Source organism: Vanacampus margaritifer, chromosome 7 (assembly GCF_051991255.1).
Source record: "Vanacampus margaritifer isolate UIUO_Vmar chromosome 7, RoL_Vmar_1.0, whole genome shotgun sequence".
NCBI lineage: Eukaryota > Metazoa > Chordata > Actinopteri > Syngnathiformes > Syngnathidae > Vanacampus > Vanacampus margaritifer.
In genome coordinates this window covers 11,755,573-11,775,183 of record NC_135438.1, presented here as the reverse complement: position 1 = coordinate 11,775,183, position 19,611 = coordinate 11,755,573, and the positions used below count along the sequence as shown (strand labels likewise).

General features: G+C 38.5%; 1 protein-coding gene across 2 annotated transcripts in view; it reads right to left on the bottom strand.

Annotated features, from left to right (window-relative positions):
• ank2a (ankyrin 2a, neuronal) overlaps positions 1-19,611 on the bottom strand; it is a 79,510-nt gene that overhangs the window by 41,139 nt on the left and 18,760 nt on the right. Inside the window, exons 3-26 of one of the 2 annotated variants that reach the window (XM_077570184.1) lie at positions 12,859-12,957; positions 11,415-11,513; positions 11,231-11,329; positions 10,951-11,136; positions 8,489-8,512; positions 7,519-7,617; positions 7,010-7,108; positions 6,650-6,748; positions 6,299-6,496; positions 6,127-6,225; positions 5,467-5,565; positions 5,125-5,223; positions 4,784-4,981; positions 4,604-4,702; positions 3,817-3,915; positions 3,485-3,682; positions 3,166-3,264; positions 2,236-2,334; positions 2,040-2,138; positions 1,859-1,957; positions 1,701-1,773; positions 431-557; positions 247-313; positions 31-134 (exon numbers count right to left, since the gene is read on the bottom strand). In XM_077570184.1, coding sequence (XP_077426310.1) covers positions 31-134; positions 247-313; positions 431-557; positions 1,701-1,773; positions 1,859-1,957; positions 2,040-2,138; positions 2,236-2,334; positions 3,166-3,264; positions 3,485-3,682; positions 3,817-3,915; positions 4,604-4,702; positions 4,784-4,981; positions 5,125-5,223; positions 5,467-5,565; positions 6,127-6,225; positions 6,299-6,496; positions 6,650-6,748; positions 7,010-7,108; positions 7,519-7,617; positions 8,489-8,512; positions 10,951-11,136; positions 11,231-11,329; positions 11,415-11,513; positions 12,859-12,957 — 2,660 coding nt within the window. The remainder of the gene's footprint in view (positions 1-30; positions 135-246; positions 314-430; positions 558-1,700; positions 1,774-1,858; positions 1,958-2,039; positions 2,139-2,235; positions 2,335-3,165; positions 3,265-3,484; positions 3,683-3,816; positions 3,916-4,603; positions 4,703-4,783; positions 4,982-5,124; positions 5,224-5,466; positions 5,566-6,126; positions 6,226-6,298; positions 6,497-6,649; positions 6,749-7,009; positions 7,109-7,518; positions 7,618-8,488; positions 8,513-10,950; positions 11,137-11,230; positions 11,330-11,414; positions 11,514-12,858; positions 12,958-19,611) is intronic. The other variant, XM_077570185.1, reaches the window with a different exon arrangement.

Here is a 19,611-nt window from a genome sequence, read left to right as displayed (position 1 = left end):
GTGTGTGTGTGTGTGTTTGTGGAATCATACCCAGAGTGCAGCAGACTAGAGGACAAGACCACATTATCAAGGTGCTCAGCCCCCCAACTTAAACGGAACGAGTCCTTGTCTTGCTCCCTTGACAGTGCTGACACCTAAAGACAAACAAAATAATATTTCTAAACCATTCCTATTCACAAAATATTTCACTGTATTCTTTCTTCTTCTTCCTAAAAAAAAAAAGAAAAGAAGAAGATTTGTCCTCACTTGATGGCTAGCAATCATGTCCTCAATGAGAACACCATCCCTCTGATGGAAGCTTTGGTGCTGAGGCCTGAAGCGGATGTGACACATTCAGAATGTGTGTGAATAATAATAATGATAAATTGGCATTTATTCAAGTTATTAGTAAAAAATGTTTACTATTATTTTTATTATTCATTATAGGGACCTGTCCAGGTTGTGGCTCATGTAGCTGAAGCTGTCCAAGTAGTGTCCTGGTAGAGAGTCATCGCCAAGTTCTCGAAGGTCCTCTGCTCTCAGGTACTCGCCGCCGTCGCCCGTCATAGTGTCCTCACCTGCGCAATAGGCATGTTTGCCGTGTCAGAAGTACGTCATATTTCAATGACATGCGACTTGTTTGCATGATAAATCATCTGACGTCAACGTTTGGCCTTTTTAAGAAAATAGAGCATTCAGCATTAGCATAGCATTAGCAATGCCTGCTATTCTTCAAAGCTTAGTTTCCTTTTTCAGTCTTTCACAATTGAACTCAGTTTTCAGTCACTGTGAATGTGGAAAGCTACATTTTGGAAAGCAATTTGTTTTGTTTACTATGGCTAGTTTTGTACCTGTTAACGCAACAAAGAGTTAGAGATGCTGCAATGCTATTGTGTTGTGTTAAAGGTCAAGATTATATTTGTATTTGCTGCGTGACACGAACTCAGAGACATTGAATTGGAAAATAACAGCACTAAAGCCTGTGGTTTTGAAAGACAGATTTTTTTTTTTAAACAGTGATGATGACTTCAGATATGTTAAAGGCAAAATGGTGCGAGCATAGACTTGAGTCTGTGGTGATCAGAAAACTCAAGAAAATAAATGTGTATGTAAACAAATTGGTTTGTTTACATACAGTGTCGAGATGCTAATGTGAAAAACAGATGCACTTTGATATGATTTCTTGTCAAATGTCACACTGAGTTTTTAGATTTGTTACTATGGTGAGTAGGAACAGATTATTTTTTAGTTTTTTCATTTTCATTAAAATAATACATATTAAATGGGGTCATAAGTAGGGTACAACATAAGTGTGACTACATCAAAGTACTGTCAATTTAAATGTTTTAAATCCCTCAGAGTGGAATAGTGTTTCATTGCAAATGTTATCAATATGTTTGAAATACTAAGATAGCTCTACAAAATTACATAAACACACGATAGCTAAAAAGAAAAGAATGCCTGTGGTAAATCATACACAAACTTTGAAAACACTGGTAGTGGTGCATATGCATAAGACATTAGTATAATGCCCACACCAGGAGGTCAGGCATAATGCAGTAGTACCTTCCAGCTCAGAGCAAGGGTCATCTTCAAGCCCTAGAGCTATGAAACATAATGCTTTTAACACTACATCACCCACAATACGTATACTTTGACAACAATAACGAATGAGGCAATCAATGGTTAAATGAAAAAAGAACAAACAAACAAATTCTCACCTTCTTCATCAGACACATCAAGAATTTCCGTCATAGTCTCTGGGACGTTAAGTTTGTGTTTCTCCGTGACCGTCTGACATACAAATGATGGAGAGGACATTAAAATTGTTAAAGCATGCAATTTAACATCTTAAAACGAAAAGGTTCGAAGTATTTACTGTTGTGGTAGTGATGACTTCCTCGGTGACCACTTTCAGTGTGTCCACCACTGAGATGTAACCCAGACGCCTGGCAATGGATAGAGCTGTGTTTCCATTCTAAGGTGAGGAAATATCATTGAAGTTTTTTTTCTTCTACAAAATATTTGCAATTTTTTTTTCATTTTGATGTCCTTCTCACCACTGTAGTAGCACTTGGTTTGGCCCCATGCTGCAGCAAAACATTGATGATGTGTGTGTTCCCTTGTTGTGCTGCCTGGTGGAGAGGTGTGTATCCATTCTACGGGACAGATTGAACACAAGTGTCATTATGCTTTGTTGTTGTTTAGAATGACAACTAAAATATTAGTGCCCTTATACAGCTATTTGGATCTTACCTTGGTTTTGGCATTGACACTGGCACCTTGCTGTAACAGGAAGTTGACCATCTTGGCATTTCCATAATGACAGGCTACTATTAGAGGGGTGTAGCCAAGCTGATGGGTGGACAAAATAAGAGAAGTAGATTTTAAGTTTACTGTTTTAATTTTTTATTTAATGTAATTTTAATTAAAAAATATAATAATAAAATATTAAGAATAATTTTAGTTTATTTATTTATTTTTAAATGTTTTAAAAGCTGTCCGTCAATTTGCCACGTTTTTTTTTGTTTTTTTGTTTTAAATAAAAATGTACTATATGGAGCAGCTCGATGTAAACATTCCCAATGATTTATCAATGAATAATGGATGCGTATTGCTTAATGACAACATGCAGTCATAAGCAAGAGGCCTCTAGGAAGGGGTATATTTCGGTGTTTAGAATTAGAATAGTTCAGGCTACCCATTACAAAATACTTGGCCCAAAGTAAATACTAAAAAAAAAAACATTGAAAAAGGTCCCGGTGCGGAGAGCAGACCTTGGCTAGTGCCAAAAATGAACAAATAATAATAGAAATGTGTATCTGCCTGGACTATAAAACACCATACGAACAAGAGCTATTTAAATGATCTTACAGATAAAAACTTGACTAATCCTGCTGACAAGTGACTGGTGTAAGATGTGACCATTAAAATTAATGAGCAATTTAGCAGAATATAAAATAAGAAATATTGCAGTACTTACTTCATGCCAGTAGATGGCAGAAATTCTCTTAAACGTTTTATTACACTCTTAAAGGGACATACACTGTTTTTTTTCCTCCTTTTTTTTTTACACTTAAAAAACATTCCCAGGCATCTTAATAACGTTTCTGTGGCATCATTTTGTCAAAATACCCCAAGGATTAAGAACTATAATTTCATTAAAAAGACATGCCCTGTGTGCACCTTTGTTTGCTGGTCCAGGTTGGCATCGTGTTTGGCTAACACTTCTGCAGCACTGACCCTGTCCTCTTGTGCTGTGAGATGCAGAGGAGTCAGTCCACTCTGTAACACAAAAAGACACTGTGGTTCACCCTTCAAAGCGTTGACTGGTTCATTACACGTGAATTTACAGTAATTCTATGACATTTTTACTGTATTGTTTTCTAGCCCCGTGCTAGTTTTTGATAAACTTGCAGAAAAAAACATTAATATGATATGTAATTGGGCAGATAACAATACCATCTCGACTCTCTGAGCATCAACACAAAACTACTTCTCGGACCTTGGTTGCTGTGTTGATGTGAGCGCCTTTGCCCAGAAGCAAGCTGGCCATCTCGGCGTGACCCTCCTGTGCAGCCAGGTGAAGAGGACTGACTCCCTGCTTGGTCAGAACATTGGTCTCTGCGCCATACTGTAGCAGGGCTAGCGCGATGTTAATCTGGTTCTTTTTGGCAGCGATGTGAAGGGGAGTGTAGCCATTCTGTTCAAAGAAAACCAAACAGCAACAACATGAATTCTTTGTCACATGTAAAGCTGTGGCGTATGCGAACAAAAAAGGTTGAGCTTAGCATCACTACTATGACATTTTCTATAACTTTTTGACAAGCCCCTCACCTTTGCAGTAACATGAGGAGAGGCCCCTTTGTCCAGCAGTAGGAGCGCCACCTCTTGGTTGTCATAATGAGCCGCTACATGGAGCGGCGTTAGTCCGTTCTGTATGAGCAAGCATTTTGTTACACAATCTACATATACATTGGCCAACTGTACCGGCTGCATCTGCACAACAAAATATTTTGATTAAAAAAAAAAATCCTAAAGGGAAAATAACAATAGTTAATTACGAATTAACAAAAATAATTTAAGCAGTTTGGAGAATGAATGAATGAATTGAATTGAATAGATGAATTTTTGAAAATCTTTTTTTATTTTTTTATTATTATTGTTACTTCGTCTTATACATCATAATAATTTCATGTGTTTTGGCCCAGTAACTTTGTTTGTTTTTAAATACAATATTTTTCATGTTAACATATGGTGCTTTATCAATAAATTTCACATGCTTCATTTATCCAATGAGACTTATTGATGATGAAGTGCAGAATTACATAGCTGTTAGTTATACTATCATACTGCTGAAAAAGGTAAACAAAATGAACATACTATATATTTCGAAAGGCAGCAATAATACAGTAAGATCATAAATACAGCTCTTGTACTTTTATACTGAAGGTGTACCTAATGAAATCACCAATGAGTGTACGCATCAAATCATTTTCACACAGACACTTACAGGTTAGAAATTATGCACATTATTAACATTGACCTGTCATAACTTTAGTTTTAGTCTTTAATTAAATTTTGCATTGTATTTAAATTAAAAGAAAAAATATATTCATCTCACTTTGCCTGCATCATCAGGGAGAGCTTTGCGTTGAAGTAGCAGTTTTGCCACATCAAGGCTTCCATATTTAGCGGCTACATGTAATGGAGTAAATCCTTTCTGTAGTAGTGGAAAACCAAAATGAAAAGACAATTTAAGTCATGTTTAGTTGCGCTTTATAACACTCCTTCTTTTGCTCACCTTGGTGGCCATGGAGTGTGAAGCTCCGGCCTCCAGAAGCACGGCGGCTGTCTCCACTTGGCCCTCTCTGGCTGAAATGTGGAGGGGGGTGTAACCATTAATGGTGGCAGCATCCGGGTGGGCCATGTGCTGCAGAAGCAGCTGGACAATGTCGGTCTTCCCTAATCGGGATGCAATGTGGAGGGGAGTCTGGTCCTCCTGTGATTGACGAATCAAATAGGGTAAAACCACAGAGGCAATTAAAACATTAGGTACCCCTCCCAAGATTCTAATTAGATTGTGCAGGTGTACCGGACGAGGATGCGCTTTTATGAAGCAGAAATATGGTCAGTGCGACTCACCCTGGCCATGGCATCCACCAGCGCTCCGTTCCTCAGCAAACAGCGCACCACCTCCATCTGGCCTGCTCGGGCTGCCATGTGGAGAGCTGTCTCACCACGCTTTTCACCAAAGACAGAATGTCATTATGATAGGCAGAACAATTGCTTTGCCTTGGAAAGATGAAAAATCAGGGAGAGCCAAGAGGTCCTGTGAAACCCCTGTTATGTCATTGATTAAGAGGGAGCGTCTCAATGCTTGACAAGAGAGAACACATTATTTATTATACAAACCCCAATTCACCAAATAAATAATTCCTAATTTCAAATTAGGGAGTTACTTTTCAATTACCAAGTCAAACTTACAATGTTGCGGACATCAGGAGAGGCTCCATTTTGCAGTAGGAGTAGAACAATGTTGAGGTGGCCCATGAAGGCAGCGACATGAATGGGAGTCAAGCCAGACTAAAAGAGAATTAGAACAAAGACAGTTATAATATTTTGCATCAAAAGGAAATAAATCAAGAAATAATATAGATTTTTGATTAAGAATGATTTTTGATTCAAAATTATTTGATTGACAATGATTTTTGCTTCAATCTATAGATGTTCAAGGAATCATAATGATCTACTCCAGTTTGACTCGCTAATGCTAATTAGTGCGCTACTTGCGACACTTTTATCACTCAAAAGAATGGCTCTACGCTGCACAAAAACAACTTTTATTGGAATAACTTGATCATGACTTTTTCCTTCTACTCTCTAATGTGGCTACAACTTCATCAGACCGCGTGGAACCACACTGCCCCTAAGTGGCCAAATCGAGTACAACATAAACAGCGCTCCCGAAAAAGGCACACACAAACAAAGGGAAGACAGTATAAAATAATTTAAATAAAATCAATTTTGGGACATTTAAAATCGATTCTGAATCGTACTAAATGAGAATCGCGATTCTTATGAGAATCGATTTTTTTGGCACACCCCTAATATATATATATATATGAAATATACTTAGTATCTCACCTCGGTAATAGCCTGGATGGATGCGCCATACTTCACCAACAATTCCATCACTTTCACCCGATTCTTTTTACAAGCGATGTGTAGGGGAGTGAATCCATTCTAATAGTGCGAGGAAGATATATTTCAACCTCATGTAACACATTGTCATGTTACAGCCAATATGTATGCATACAAGTGCTCTGGCATTGGGGTTGGCCTTCTTATCCAGCAGCAGCTTGGTGACCCTGTAGTGGCCACAGTGAGCTGCGACGTGCAGCGCCGTGAGGTAGTCCAGTGTGACATCATCAACCAGAGCCTTGTCCTGCAGCAGCAGCTTCACACACTCCACGTGGTCGCCCTGGGCTGACATGTGTAGTGGGGACAATCCATTCTGCGGATGATGAGGAAACATATTACAGTATAATTTTCTGGTAGCATTAGACTTCATGAGGTTGATGATACAAATGTTTTGTTTTGGATGTTTTTTCTGTGTCTCCAATGGATTACACTATCATTGCCTATCACAAAACATGAGTATTATTACCTTTGTTCTGGCTAAAATAGGTGCTCCTTTTTCCAGCAGCAGCTCCACTGCTGCATCATGTCCACTCCTGGCTGCACAGTGTAGAGGAGTAAGCCCATCCTAGGATGATCAAGTTTAAGTGAGTTAAGACTTGAATAGCGCAGTGTCGCACGTTAGGTAACCGTGAAAGATCATCCAACTTTACTTGATAGGTGCAAAAATTTTTCCATTATAATTTTTTTCAGTATTCGTGTCATTTTTGTGACATTTTTTGTGGGATTTTTCTGTCAAATGTAAAATACCTCGGCTCAAGGTACACCGGTAAAGAGGCTAAACGGCTGCTCTGCTGACTGTTTTACAAAAGCCAGTGTGCAGACCCACCCTGGTTTTAGCGTCGATCTGAGCTCCCCGGTCCAAAAGCAGGACCACCATGTTGGTGTTGCCTCTCTTTGAGGCCACGTGCAGAGGCGTTATTCCATTCTGACAGGACAGATGACAACACATTGGGAAGGATATGAATATTGTTAGTGCAAGATTTACAGCAACTCAGTAACTCTGAGGCACAGCCCAAATATTGGCTTTAAAATATTATAACATAATTTTTTGGTCTTACAGATACATAACAATTTTTTTCATTGAGAATAGTGCACTGACTAATGTGAAAAAAAGAGCAGAAATAACACAGAAATAGCTTAGTTATCATCTCACGGACACCTTTTGACACCTTTTGTCATATGTCTTACTTTGGTAGTGTAGACAAAAACATGAAACTGTACATTTCATCCAACAGCCAATAATGAAAGTGCCTTCATTTTAAGTCGACGTATAATGGTTGTAACTGCTGAGCGAGCGTCTCGACGCGATTCGAGAAAATGGAATCGGGCGGCTACCCTGGCTGTGAAGTCCACAGCGGCTCCTCTGTTCAGCAACAGGGTGGAGACATTCACGTTGCCATAGTGAGCGGCGATGTGCAGAGGGGTGAAACCGCTCTGTTTGAGACAGGGGGGTGGGGGGGAGGGGCAGGAGAGCAGAGGAGAGGACAAGAAGGAAAGAAGAGGGAGTAGTGGCGGAAACAGCAGGTGAAAACAGGAAGAGCACTTGCAAAAGAAAGAAAAACTGATAAAGAACAGAAACGTCTAGTGTAGTTGCATTACCATAAGGCGGCATGCTTGAAAAAAATACACACACATATTGACATGAAAAGAAACATACAAAATAAGCATGCCCTGAATAAGCATGCAACATTGTCTTCACTGCCATATTGGCGGAAAAAGTCCAAGCGTGTACAAGAAATCACACAACATCAAACTGCACAAAGCATCTACTCTACGTGAATCTGCCCACAGACAAAATGGACACTGATTTGATATAAGCGCTAAACTACAAACAAATCTACGGTACAGTCGGTTATCGATGTCACTCCTTACCTTCCCGTTCTGTTAGACATGGTGCAATTTGATTAAGAAACAGAGTTAACTTAAAGTTCTTAAAACACATCAGATATCAACGGGCTTAGATGTACGCATGCTGCATGTGATGGAGAAGAAAGAGAGCAGTAATGAAATAAGAATAACGTGAGCTGTTGTTTTGAGTAACTGCTAATAAAAACGGAGCGGAATTTTGAATACACGTGATTAAACCAAATCATGTGGCAATAAGGTTTGCTTGTATACATATGAGAGTAAGAGTGTGAGCCATGCTGGGGTACTGTTTATATTACATGCAGTCATATTATTCCGTACTGTCATTTTAGCATGCAAAGTCCTGAAGAGGGGAAAGCTAAAAACAACAAAGCTTAAAGAGATGGTCAAAGGAGACAAAAATGAATTTGAGAGAGCGGCGACGAGTCGATTGGTGTACCTCGGTAGTTCTATTGACCATCATCTGGTTAGTAGGCATAGAGAAATGGGAGTTGGTAAGGAAAGGAAAGGAAAGGCTTGCACCACCACATAACAAACAAGGTCAGTCAACAAGGTCACACTGAGGAAAAGACAAGGAAGCCGTTGGTAATGCATTTTTTAGAAGGTCAATTCATTGGAAAATGAAATCAAGAGGATTCCTCCTTTGATTTTGAACGATGCTAAGGAACAGCGTCCTCATCGTTCAACATATGGCCATAGTTATTTCATATCATATAAATTAAAATATCATACTCCTGACCAGTATTAAGCATTCATTTGAACTTCAAAAATTGTTGAGTGTTGGGTCCAAGGCACTTTGACATCACTGAATATGTACTGAATTTTTGATTTCCACTATACCGTCCACTTTTGTACCCCCATCCTTTCCCTTAAACCAGGGGTCACCAAACTGGTGTTGGCAGCCACCAGATAGCCCATAAGGACCACATAAATAGCTTGCTGGCCAGTTCTAAAATAGCTCATCAGTGATGGGACATTGTGATTTCCAGGATTTTGTATAAGTGATCATTTAGTATATGCAAAAATTTTTTGCTGCGATTTATAGAAATAAGCATATCAATACTAATCTTACCTTGTTTAATTTAATTTAATATGACTATGTTTTGGGTTGGGTCATTGTGTTATGATGTTGATGTTGTCAGTTTTTATGCAGTTGTCACTTATGATGATGATGATGTATAAACCCAATTCCCAAAAAGTTGGGACATTATACTAATTGTGAATAAGAACTGAATGCAATTATGTGGAAGTGAATTTTATTCAGAATAGAACATAGAGAACAGGTCAAAAGGTTAAACTGAGAAAATGAATCATTTTAAGGGAAAACTATGTTGATTTTAAATTGTTGAGTGTTGGGTCCAAGGCACTTTGACATCACTGAATATGTACTGAATTTTTGATTTCCACTATACCGTCCACTTTTGTACCCCCATCCTTTCCCTTAAACCAGGGGTCACCAAACTGGTGTTGGCAGCCACCAGATAGCCCATAAGGACCACATAAATAGCTTGCTGGCCAGTTCTAAAATAGCTCATCAGTGATGGGACATTGTGATTTCCAGGATTTTGTATAAGTGATCATTTAGTATATGCCCAAAAAAAATTGCAGTGATTTATAAAAATAAGCATATCAATACTAATCTTACCTTGTTTAATTTAATTTAATATGACTATGTTTTGGGTTGGGTCATTGTGTTATGATGTTAATGTTGTCAGTTTTTATGCAGTTGTCACTTATGATGATGATGTACAAACCCAATTCCCAAAAATGGGACATCATTGCAAATTGTGAATAAAAACTGAATGCAATTATGTGGAAGTGAATTTTATTCAGAATAGAACATAGAGAACAGGTCAAAAGTTTAAGCTGAGAAAATGTATCATTTTAAGGGAAAACTATGTTGATTTTAAATTCAATGTTGTCAAAAAATCTCAAAAAAGTTGTGACAAGGCCATTTTCACCACTGTGAGGCATCCCCTCTTCTTCTTACACTTTGCCACACTCTATTTTAAATAACCCTTGGCCCAGAGAAACGCCTGCTTTAGAAATGGCTTCTTCTTTGTACTGTCGAGTTTCATCTGGCTACGGCGGCTGGCACGGTGGATTGTGTTTACCCACAATGTTTTCTGGAAGTATTGCTGAGCCTTTTCTGTGATTTCCCTTACAGTAAGCATTCCTGTTTGCGGTGCAGTGCCGTTTAAGGGCCCGAAGATCAAGGGCATCCAGTATGATTTTTCGGCCTTGACCCTTACACACAGAGATTGTTCCAGATTCTCTGAATCTTTGGATGATGTTATGCACTGTAAATGATGATTACTTCAACCTTTTTTGCAATTTTTTGCTGGTAAACAGCTTTCTGATATTTCTCCACTATCTTTCTGCGCAACATTGGAGGAATTGGTGATTCTCTACCCATCTTCGCTTCTGAGAGACACTGCCACTCCGAGAAACTCTTTTTATACTCCAATCAAGTTGCCAACGGACCTCATTAGTGGTAACTGGTCTTCCAGCTGTTTTTTTTTTTAAGTGCAATTGACTTGAATTGTCTTATTGCAACCTGTCCCAACTTTTTTGAGATTTGTTGACACCATGAAATTTACAATCAACATATTTTCCCCTTAATCCGTGGGCAGTATTTTATTTTGAAATGGCTTGGTCAGAACCAACAAAAAGCCCAAAAATGGTCACAATAACGCCTAGGGGTTAAAATGATACATTTTCTCAGTTTAAACTTTTGACCTGCCATCTATCTTCTATTCTGAACAAAATATTGAAATTTGGCACTTCCACATAATTGCATTCAGTTTTTATTCACATTTTGTATAGTGTCCCAACTTTTTTGGAATTGGGTTGTCAGTGTCTACGTCCCGCCATAAATCCAGCCCTGTGGCACCCGCTCACCTTGGACTGGACGTCAGCGTTGTGGTCGTTCTGGAGGAGCAGCGCAGCTGACTTGGTGTCGTCCTTGCGGGCGGCGATATGCAAGGCGGGCAGGCGTACTTTGCCTTTCGTGTCGTGCTCCAGCAGCAGGGACACCACAGCGTTGTGACCCTGCTGGAGTGCAATGGCCAATGGGGTGAAGCCATCCTTTTCAGGAGCAAAAAAGAGGGAGATGGATTATAACATTAAAGCATAACGTGACGTGAATGTAAAAAATGTGGATTAATTTCTGTTAAGTTACCTCTGTTGCAATACTCTGGTTTCCGTCATTTTCCAGCAAATATTTTACAACGTCCAAGTGGTTCTCCTGTGCTGCCATGTAGAGTGGAGTGAATCCATTCTGTGTGGCACACAGTTCACAAATGTTGTTTGTTTTATACGATAGTCAACCCGAGTACACTTGTCATCAAGCTAAGAATTCGCACCTGAGACTGTGAGTTCACATCAGCTCCTCTCTTTACCAGGAGACCGACCACATCTTTTTGCCCAGCCAGCGAGGCAATGTGAAGGGCGGTGTTTCCTTTCTGTGGAGTCAAGTAGGGGTTAAGTAAGTTCCATGTACGTTGATCTTCTCTCTATCCACTTCATCACAGTGTATATCTTCTCATGGCAGGATTTTTTGGGGGAGACACACTCAAACTGCATATAGGTTAAATAACTACCAGTTACCAGAGGCTTCAAAAGGCCCAAAGGCGAGTGTTGCAAAGTATGACCTGAGGGCCACATAGGGCCCGCTCCATTCTTTAATGCGGCCCACGGGGAATTGTATGGAGAACATGTCTTGCATTAATTTCCACCTAAAACGTGTTAGTTAAAATTTATTTATTTACATTGTATTTACTTCATATTCAGATATGTCATTACACAACTGGTTAAACAATTTATGATGAATAATTTTAAAAAAAGTTATAATAATTGGTTGTTTATTATATACTAATAATCCCATTTAAAAAAAGAAAATGTATTTCTACTGTTACATAACTTACATATTATATCTTTTTTAAGCATCATTCATGAATGACCTGGCCAATCTGTCCATTTTAAAAATCAAATGTAGTCCTTAAGCACAAAAGTTGGCCCAATCCTGGTCTAACTTCATATTACAGTTATGGTAAAATCCTACTTACTTTGCCTGTATGGGTTAGAGGTTTATGATTGTCTTCTTACATATTTAAAAATATAATCTATGTTAAACCATTGCTTATAAATTAAATCCAGTCAATGGTTTAGCCAGGGTGTCGGTATTGTATTTTAGTATTAACAGTATGTAACCTTATGGTAGCTTAATAAGACATCAACAACTCTAGTATTAAATGTTGTTAACCAAAATGAAAAAAATATTAATGCTTTTATTTGGGGACCTAAAGATTCCTGAAAAGCAAATGCCAAAGGCCACACTGGTGTCAACGAAGGACTTGGGCGATAGATTCTCTGCTGGCTGTTAAGAGCGGAGCATGAGGCATGGAGAGAGTCACATAACAAACAGCTTATCTGACATTCACTTCTGTCACAACTTAAGTTCAGTGTCACAGTCCTCCTTCCCTTCCCCCTCCTTCATTGAAGTAAATAAGCAATAATAATGGTGTTTTTTTAATTATTTTTTTTATAATAGTGTGTTTTCACCATTTCTATATTGCCTTATATTTTTAACCACGCACTGGTAAGAAAAAGAAGAAAAAAAGAAGAAGAGAAAAACAAACAAAAACAGTAAGTATAACTTAGCTTTGGAGCTGGAACGGATTAATTGCATTTCCATTCAACTCAATGAGAAACATTACCTCGATTTATAAACTTTTCAAGTTACAATTCATTTTGTAAATTTTGGTTCCACTGAATATTGGAGTATATGTGCTGTATATGAAACGACACCTTAGTGGATGAGTCAACAGGTGCTCCTCTCTCCAACAGTTCGTCCACTAGATCCTGGTGTCCCTCTTTGGCTGCCAAATGCAAGGCATTCAAACCATTCTACGACGACAACAGAGAGAATATATGAAATGTCAACTAGTGATATGACTATGACTATTAGTAAACGTGAAAAGAAATTCACTGCAGTTTCCTGTCATGACATGACAAAAAATATTTGTCATTAGTGTCATGTTTTGTTTACAATTCATAAACAACACCAAGATCAGGCTAAACACATGTCCCGTATGTGGTGGAAATCTCAACCATCTTCTGTAGATTATGAATCTGAATAAATCTGGGATCCATCATAAAATGTGGATATTCTGAGTAGTAGTAGTCATAGTAGTTAGTTGCTAGTTGTTAGTTATTTTAATGGAAAAAATATCTGCCTCAAATAAAAACCAAATATCAAAATTTATAGAAACATGGTCTACGTATATAGAATTTTTTAACCTAATTCTGGTTACTTAATTCTGTCTGTTAGCGAGAGCCACTACATCGTGATAACTTACATTGATGTTTCTGCATTTGGCAATTTATTATTATATTATATTATTAGTATGGGATTTTTTTTTAATGGGCTTTAGGTGAACTGATGAATACATGCACGCACGCGCACGCACGCACACGCACACATGCACATGCTCACCCACATACAAAAAAAATAATATATATATATATATATGTGTGTATATGGATATATGTATATATATTTAAAAAAAAAAGAAAAAGAAAAAAAACTTCTTTTTTTTTTTTTTAAAAGGAGAGCAATGATGATGTCAAATCGAATGAACAATACTGAGCTCTCCTGAAAAAAAAGAAAAAAAAGTAGTTAGTTGCCTTTCAGTTATGCTTGTAACAAACACAACTGAAAAAGAAACCTTGGATTTGTAGTTGACAGAAGTAGTGCGAATCAAATACAATCCTGGATACACACCAAAAATATTAACATTTCCTCATTGCTCACAGCACACACCTCTACAAGGTTTTGTGAACACAGCATATATTGAACAAGGGAGACAACCTACTTCCACTTTATAAATGACACTCAGTGCAGAACAATATACAGAATAGCATATTCACCTTATCTTCCTCTTCCTCCATTGTGCACTGCTTTCTTCTAGCTACAAAAGTAGTTCAATGTAGTCTCCCACTTCCTGTCAAACTTATCTTTTCAGTTCTTCCCAAAATGTCTTCTTAAACTATGCTCCCTGATGGATTCTGGAATAATAACGCCGCAACGATCAACAACGGTCCACAGGTTTAGGTCCAAAGTTGCAGACGTGTCGTCCTCCTCTTTCCCGTGCCTGCTGGCTCCAAAGATTAGCCTGGCACTGATGTCAATGAGGAGCTGCAATGTTGCTAACACCTCCACTAACGGCACCCCCTTGCTTCACTCGTGCATGTATGACATGCACGCACACACTCACACACAGATGGGAAAAAAAACATACTTGTAGACGTGCACACATGCACAGGGTAAGACTTGAGTTCCTAAATGCCATAAGGGGTGTCATGTTACTGCCCTCTTTCTGCATAGTCATAGAGGGTAAGTAGGACACCCAAGTACATAAACAGGGGTACTCATATTTAGAGGCAACTTAAATGTCATCCTTTCAAAAAAAAAAGAGGGCAGTCCTCAGGGAGCAAACTATGCCAATCACCATGTGGATCAGTGAGCAACTTGAGTGACTTTAAAAGGGTTCATATGAAGGTTGCCATTATGCTCTGTGCAAAAACACTCAATATATATATATGTATATATATATATATATATATATATATATATATATATATATATATATATATATATATATATACACTGTAGCCCGTAAGGGACTTTTTTTTTTTTTAAATTGAGCTTTAGTATTTTTCTAATTAGTCAAATGTGGCCTTCCCAAGAATGTTAGGCTAACTGAAGACACGAAATTACCCCTAGGTGTGTTTGTGTAAATATGCCCTGTCAATGGCTGGCGACTCATTTGGGTGGACTACATGTTCAATGAGAAAAATTCAAGCTCACCCATGACCCTGGACAGGATAAGTGAGCACTAGAAAATGGATGTCAAATATCTTTCTGATCACTCCAAAGAAGTAAGAGGCCACAATGAAGAAAAACATTGCACTTCACAAATAAAGACACACAATTATGAGAATAAATTAAGTTCTAATTAAAAAAAAAAGTCACAATTTTAAAAGAATTACAAAAGAAATGTAATCACGTTGAATTTTTATAAAATACAAATACAAAAATAAGAATAAGGTTATAATTGTATGAAAAGAGATTTGTTATACAGTACGACAGGAAATTAGCAATTAGTAATTTTTCAATAGCTGCAAAACGGAAACAGATACAAATATACTTGTTCGTCCAGATGAAAAAAGAGACTGTAATTTTTATTTTGGTAGGTTCCATGTTTTTATAGCAATCAAACACAATATTCTGTGTGGCTTGCAAAATCAGTCAAAATCCAGTAAAACAGCCGGGAGCGAAGGGGGTTGCTTCAGTGAAAATGGCTGGGAGTGAATGAGGTAATTATAACTAATTTACTATTAATATTATCTTTGTAAATGCAGAGTGTGCAGGTGTGCCGAATGATAAGCTTAGTGAGCGTATTGCATAATGTGCAGTACAACATCATAATCTCCATTGCTACAATCAGGTTGGTGTGGTTACGCTGAGCTCATCATACGCATAACAACGTTCGTGCGGTCACATTGCCAGCGCTCTAATGCCGTCCCATCAATGAATTATAAATCACACAGCCTCGTGAGTCAGCGATATTTTTGTCACTGCAGTGCCAAAAGGCAAAAATGAGCAGCTTCCAAATGTGCGTCAAGATGATCCTCGCTGCACATTTGAATGTGCATGCAGCCTCGCAGGTTTTAGCTTGTCATCAAAAGGGCACAAGAAAATCCCGCACATCAACATATGTGTTTTTTGAGGATATCTCACTTATTTGTACCCTCGGTTTAGCCATCATTTACTAACTTGACAATGCAACTTGTGCTCAATGAAGAACGCCGAGTCATACAAATGTCCACGTAATAAAGGTGGAATGTTAAATTTTGTGCCCCGCAAAGATGGAGAGACAATAGTAAGTGTGTGTGTGTGTGTACGCGCACACACACTAAACCTCTTTTTCCTCTGAGCCGTAACTAAAAGCTTCATTTAGCTAATGGAAATGCAGCTAGTAAATCGACGACATTTAAGTGAACTCCAGTCTAGTGAGATTAAGTGGAATGTCCATGTGACCTTTTCGCATGCTAAATAATGTCCAAAGCAAGTTAAATAATAAGCGAGTACAGTAGAGGAAATAATGTCAACACACGCAGGTTTAAGAGTAATATCACTCACAGAGGATTAACATTTGGGTAGATTAGAGGGGAGGTACGACTTTTTAATTGTGGCAATGTGAGTACCAAACAGATGACAAGCACACGCGCTTTGCACAAATATTCACACGCAACAAATTCACGTCTTATATTTTGTCTTGCCTCATTCATAAAATGTGTGAGGACTTTTGTTTTGACAGTCAGGAGGAGTGTCTGTTGATTCCAAACTAACTTGGCAACCGTTGGCTTTTGGCGCCACACTTGATCTCGTTGCTGCTTTCCAAGATCTTTGGATTCACTTATAAATGAACGTATGACGTTATATCATCTCTAAGAATCTACTAATGCCACTTTTTGCTGGATCTCAATGAACTAATATACCCACTCGTGTTGGCAGATAAATACTAACTCAACATGTTTGTATAGATTAGAAAGGAACATATGCATAAATCAGAAAGTCCATTACAGGTTTTGGTTATATAATATCATGACTGCTGATGCCCTGACTCAGCTGACTGCTGCGGATAATGGCTCCGTAATTGTATTGAGTGCTTTTCCACAGGCATCATTTGGATCCGCTCATTTCCTTGGAAACAATAATATCTCTGCTAATCACTGGTAAACCAATCCTTTATCCATTGGGCTCCTAAGTTGACGCGCATGTAAATAGGTCTCCTGCTTGCAATATCACTTGTGATGATGAAACTGAAGTCATATTGCAGCACAGCTGATTTTTAAGTAATCGTTTTGAAAGGGTTTTTACAGTCGTACCTTGAATTCCGCATTTAATTTGTTCTGTGATCAAGCTTCTACACCTCTATTTACTCATATCAAATCAATACCCCATCAAAATAAATTAAAATGTATTTAATCTGCTTCAGTCTCCAACGACCATGATTTTTTTCTTGACATCTTTTGAATAAGGAAAAAAGCCCTGTATTATATAAAACATAAGGGCCCTATTTCCATAGACACAAGCCGTGTCCTCAGCATAAAAACGGGTGTATCTTAATTTTTGTGCCAAGGTAAATCTAGCTTAGTGTGAATTTGGTAGACCGTGCTACACCTCGCAGCCCCTGGCGCATATGGCAATTTGGTGTCAAAAAGTAGACTAGATTTTAGACTCGCAAAATGCAGGTCTAAGTCTAACAAGTCTAGCAGGTGGTGTACTGCGTTTTTGCGCGTGCCAATCTCCTGTATGGATTCCAGAAAGACCTTCCACCACGTAGACCGAATTTAAATAGATTATTTAGGGGAGCCGCTTCAATTGGCTGGGAGTCGCCTGTGTTCTCTCCCACAACGGCACGAAAACCCTCTTCTATCTGCGCTAGCCTAGCAAAATGCCAAAAGAAAACTCCACCCATGGGCACAGTTAGACTGCGCTTTTCGCTAGACTTGTACTGGGAACAAAATAGGGCCCCTTGTTTTGTCTCACAGAAAAATGATATGACAATATCAGACACGAACAAGATGAGCATTTTACGATATGCTTAAAAAATAATTAATGGAATATAGTATATTTTATGTGCAAAAATATTGTCTTCTACACAGTAAATTCTGTAGTGTAAATTTGACTCTATTAGAGTCAATTTCGACTCTATTTAGAAAGGGACCAAATAGACTCAGTTTTAGAATAAACTGAGATGTACACTAGAAAGAGAGTAAAATAAAATAAAAATTGAAAAATAAATAAAATAAAACTCACTCAAGGGTTATGGTTCGAACTCATGACCTTCAGCTTGCCACACTACCACCTGAGCTATGCTTCGCCTACTGTTTGCTTTTTCACCAAGAGACAAAATATCGTTTTTTGGTCTGTTGGAGTTAGGAAGATTCCATGCAATCATGGAATCAGCTGCAGCTGATATGAGCGATATACTAAGAGAAAGCAGGAGCTGCGTGGCTCAGGGAGTAGGACAGCTGTCTCCCAAGCTTAAGGTCATGAGTTTGTTCCTACGTTAAGTCACTTTTATTTTTTATTTATTCCAATTCTTTATTTTACTCTCTTCTAAGTGTAAATATTACTCTAAAACTGACTCTATTTGGTCCCTATCTAAATAGAGTCAAATTGACTCTATTTACTGTCTCACAATCTTAGTTTGCAAGGTAACAAACCAACTAATGAATATTCACATACCTCACTAGGGCTGAAAATTGTAAAACAAAAAAACATATCTTTAATCTTTCTATGGCTTTATGACATGTTACTCTTACCTTATACCTTTGCCTTTACACAAACACGCAAACACGCACACACGCACTCAGAGGTATTAATAAAATAATGTCACATACTTTTTGGTCACCTGACAAGGTCTCAAATTTGATCATCTGACGACACATGACAGATGTTATGAAGGGCAGGGGTCTACTGTTTCAGAGAGCAAGGCGGACCCTGTGTGTGTGTGTGTGTGTGTGTGTGTGTGTGTGTGCGTGTGTGTGTGTGTGTGTGTGTGCGCGCGCGTGTGTGCGTGCGTGTGCATGAATGGGTACAAACAACAGCGCCATGGTGCTAGGGAAAACAAACAGCAGAGTTAGGGGTGGGTAGCAGCCACTTCCGCTCAGCTGACCAATTAGAGCCCAGAGTATAAATAGTTGCTATCAAGAGATAACAGTGTAATGACACAGCTATTTGCTTTGACACTCAAGATACACACCTCACCCTCCAATGCTTTAATCCACCTTGTGACAACTGTAAATCATGTTGCTGTCTGACTTTTAGCTGGAAGATATTTTGCGCCCCTCCTCTTTCTTTACTCTTATGCGGAATGCGGGTGAGGGTGGGTGCAATGGGGAAGTGAAGACCAGCTGTTGGGGGATACGGCTGAGATTGGTGGCTTGCGGAGGCACGCGGAAGGATTTGTTAATGTGGTGGTGGTCGGATACAAATGCTGAGCAGGCTCCTTTGTGTGAAGTCACCGTGACACAGCACTGACCTTATACGACACGCATTATATTTTGAGATTCAACATTTTAAACAAAGCAAACCATACAGTGGAACCTTAATTTAACGGACTCTAGCAGCATAAAAACGGCTGCATCTCATTTTTAGTGTATCTTCTGACAAAGATTCCTTTTTTTGTTAAACAGAGCTGGCTCTACTCGAAAATATGTATTGCAACAAGGCATTTCTGTAGATGTTACATTATGATGCTATTCCCAGCACCTCAGCCACTAACGCTTCCGCTCCGTCTGATGGAGAAAAGGAGACGAGAGGCACAAAATCCAAGTCGGTAACATACCTACACTACCTGTATATAGGTGTTAACCAGAAAAAATATACCTATGAAATATATATGTAAAAATAGAATCTACCCAATAAATATAGGGTAACAATTTGCAGCCACTTTAATTGTGTACATTTAAAATCATATATCTTGA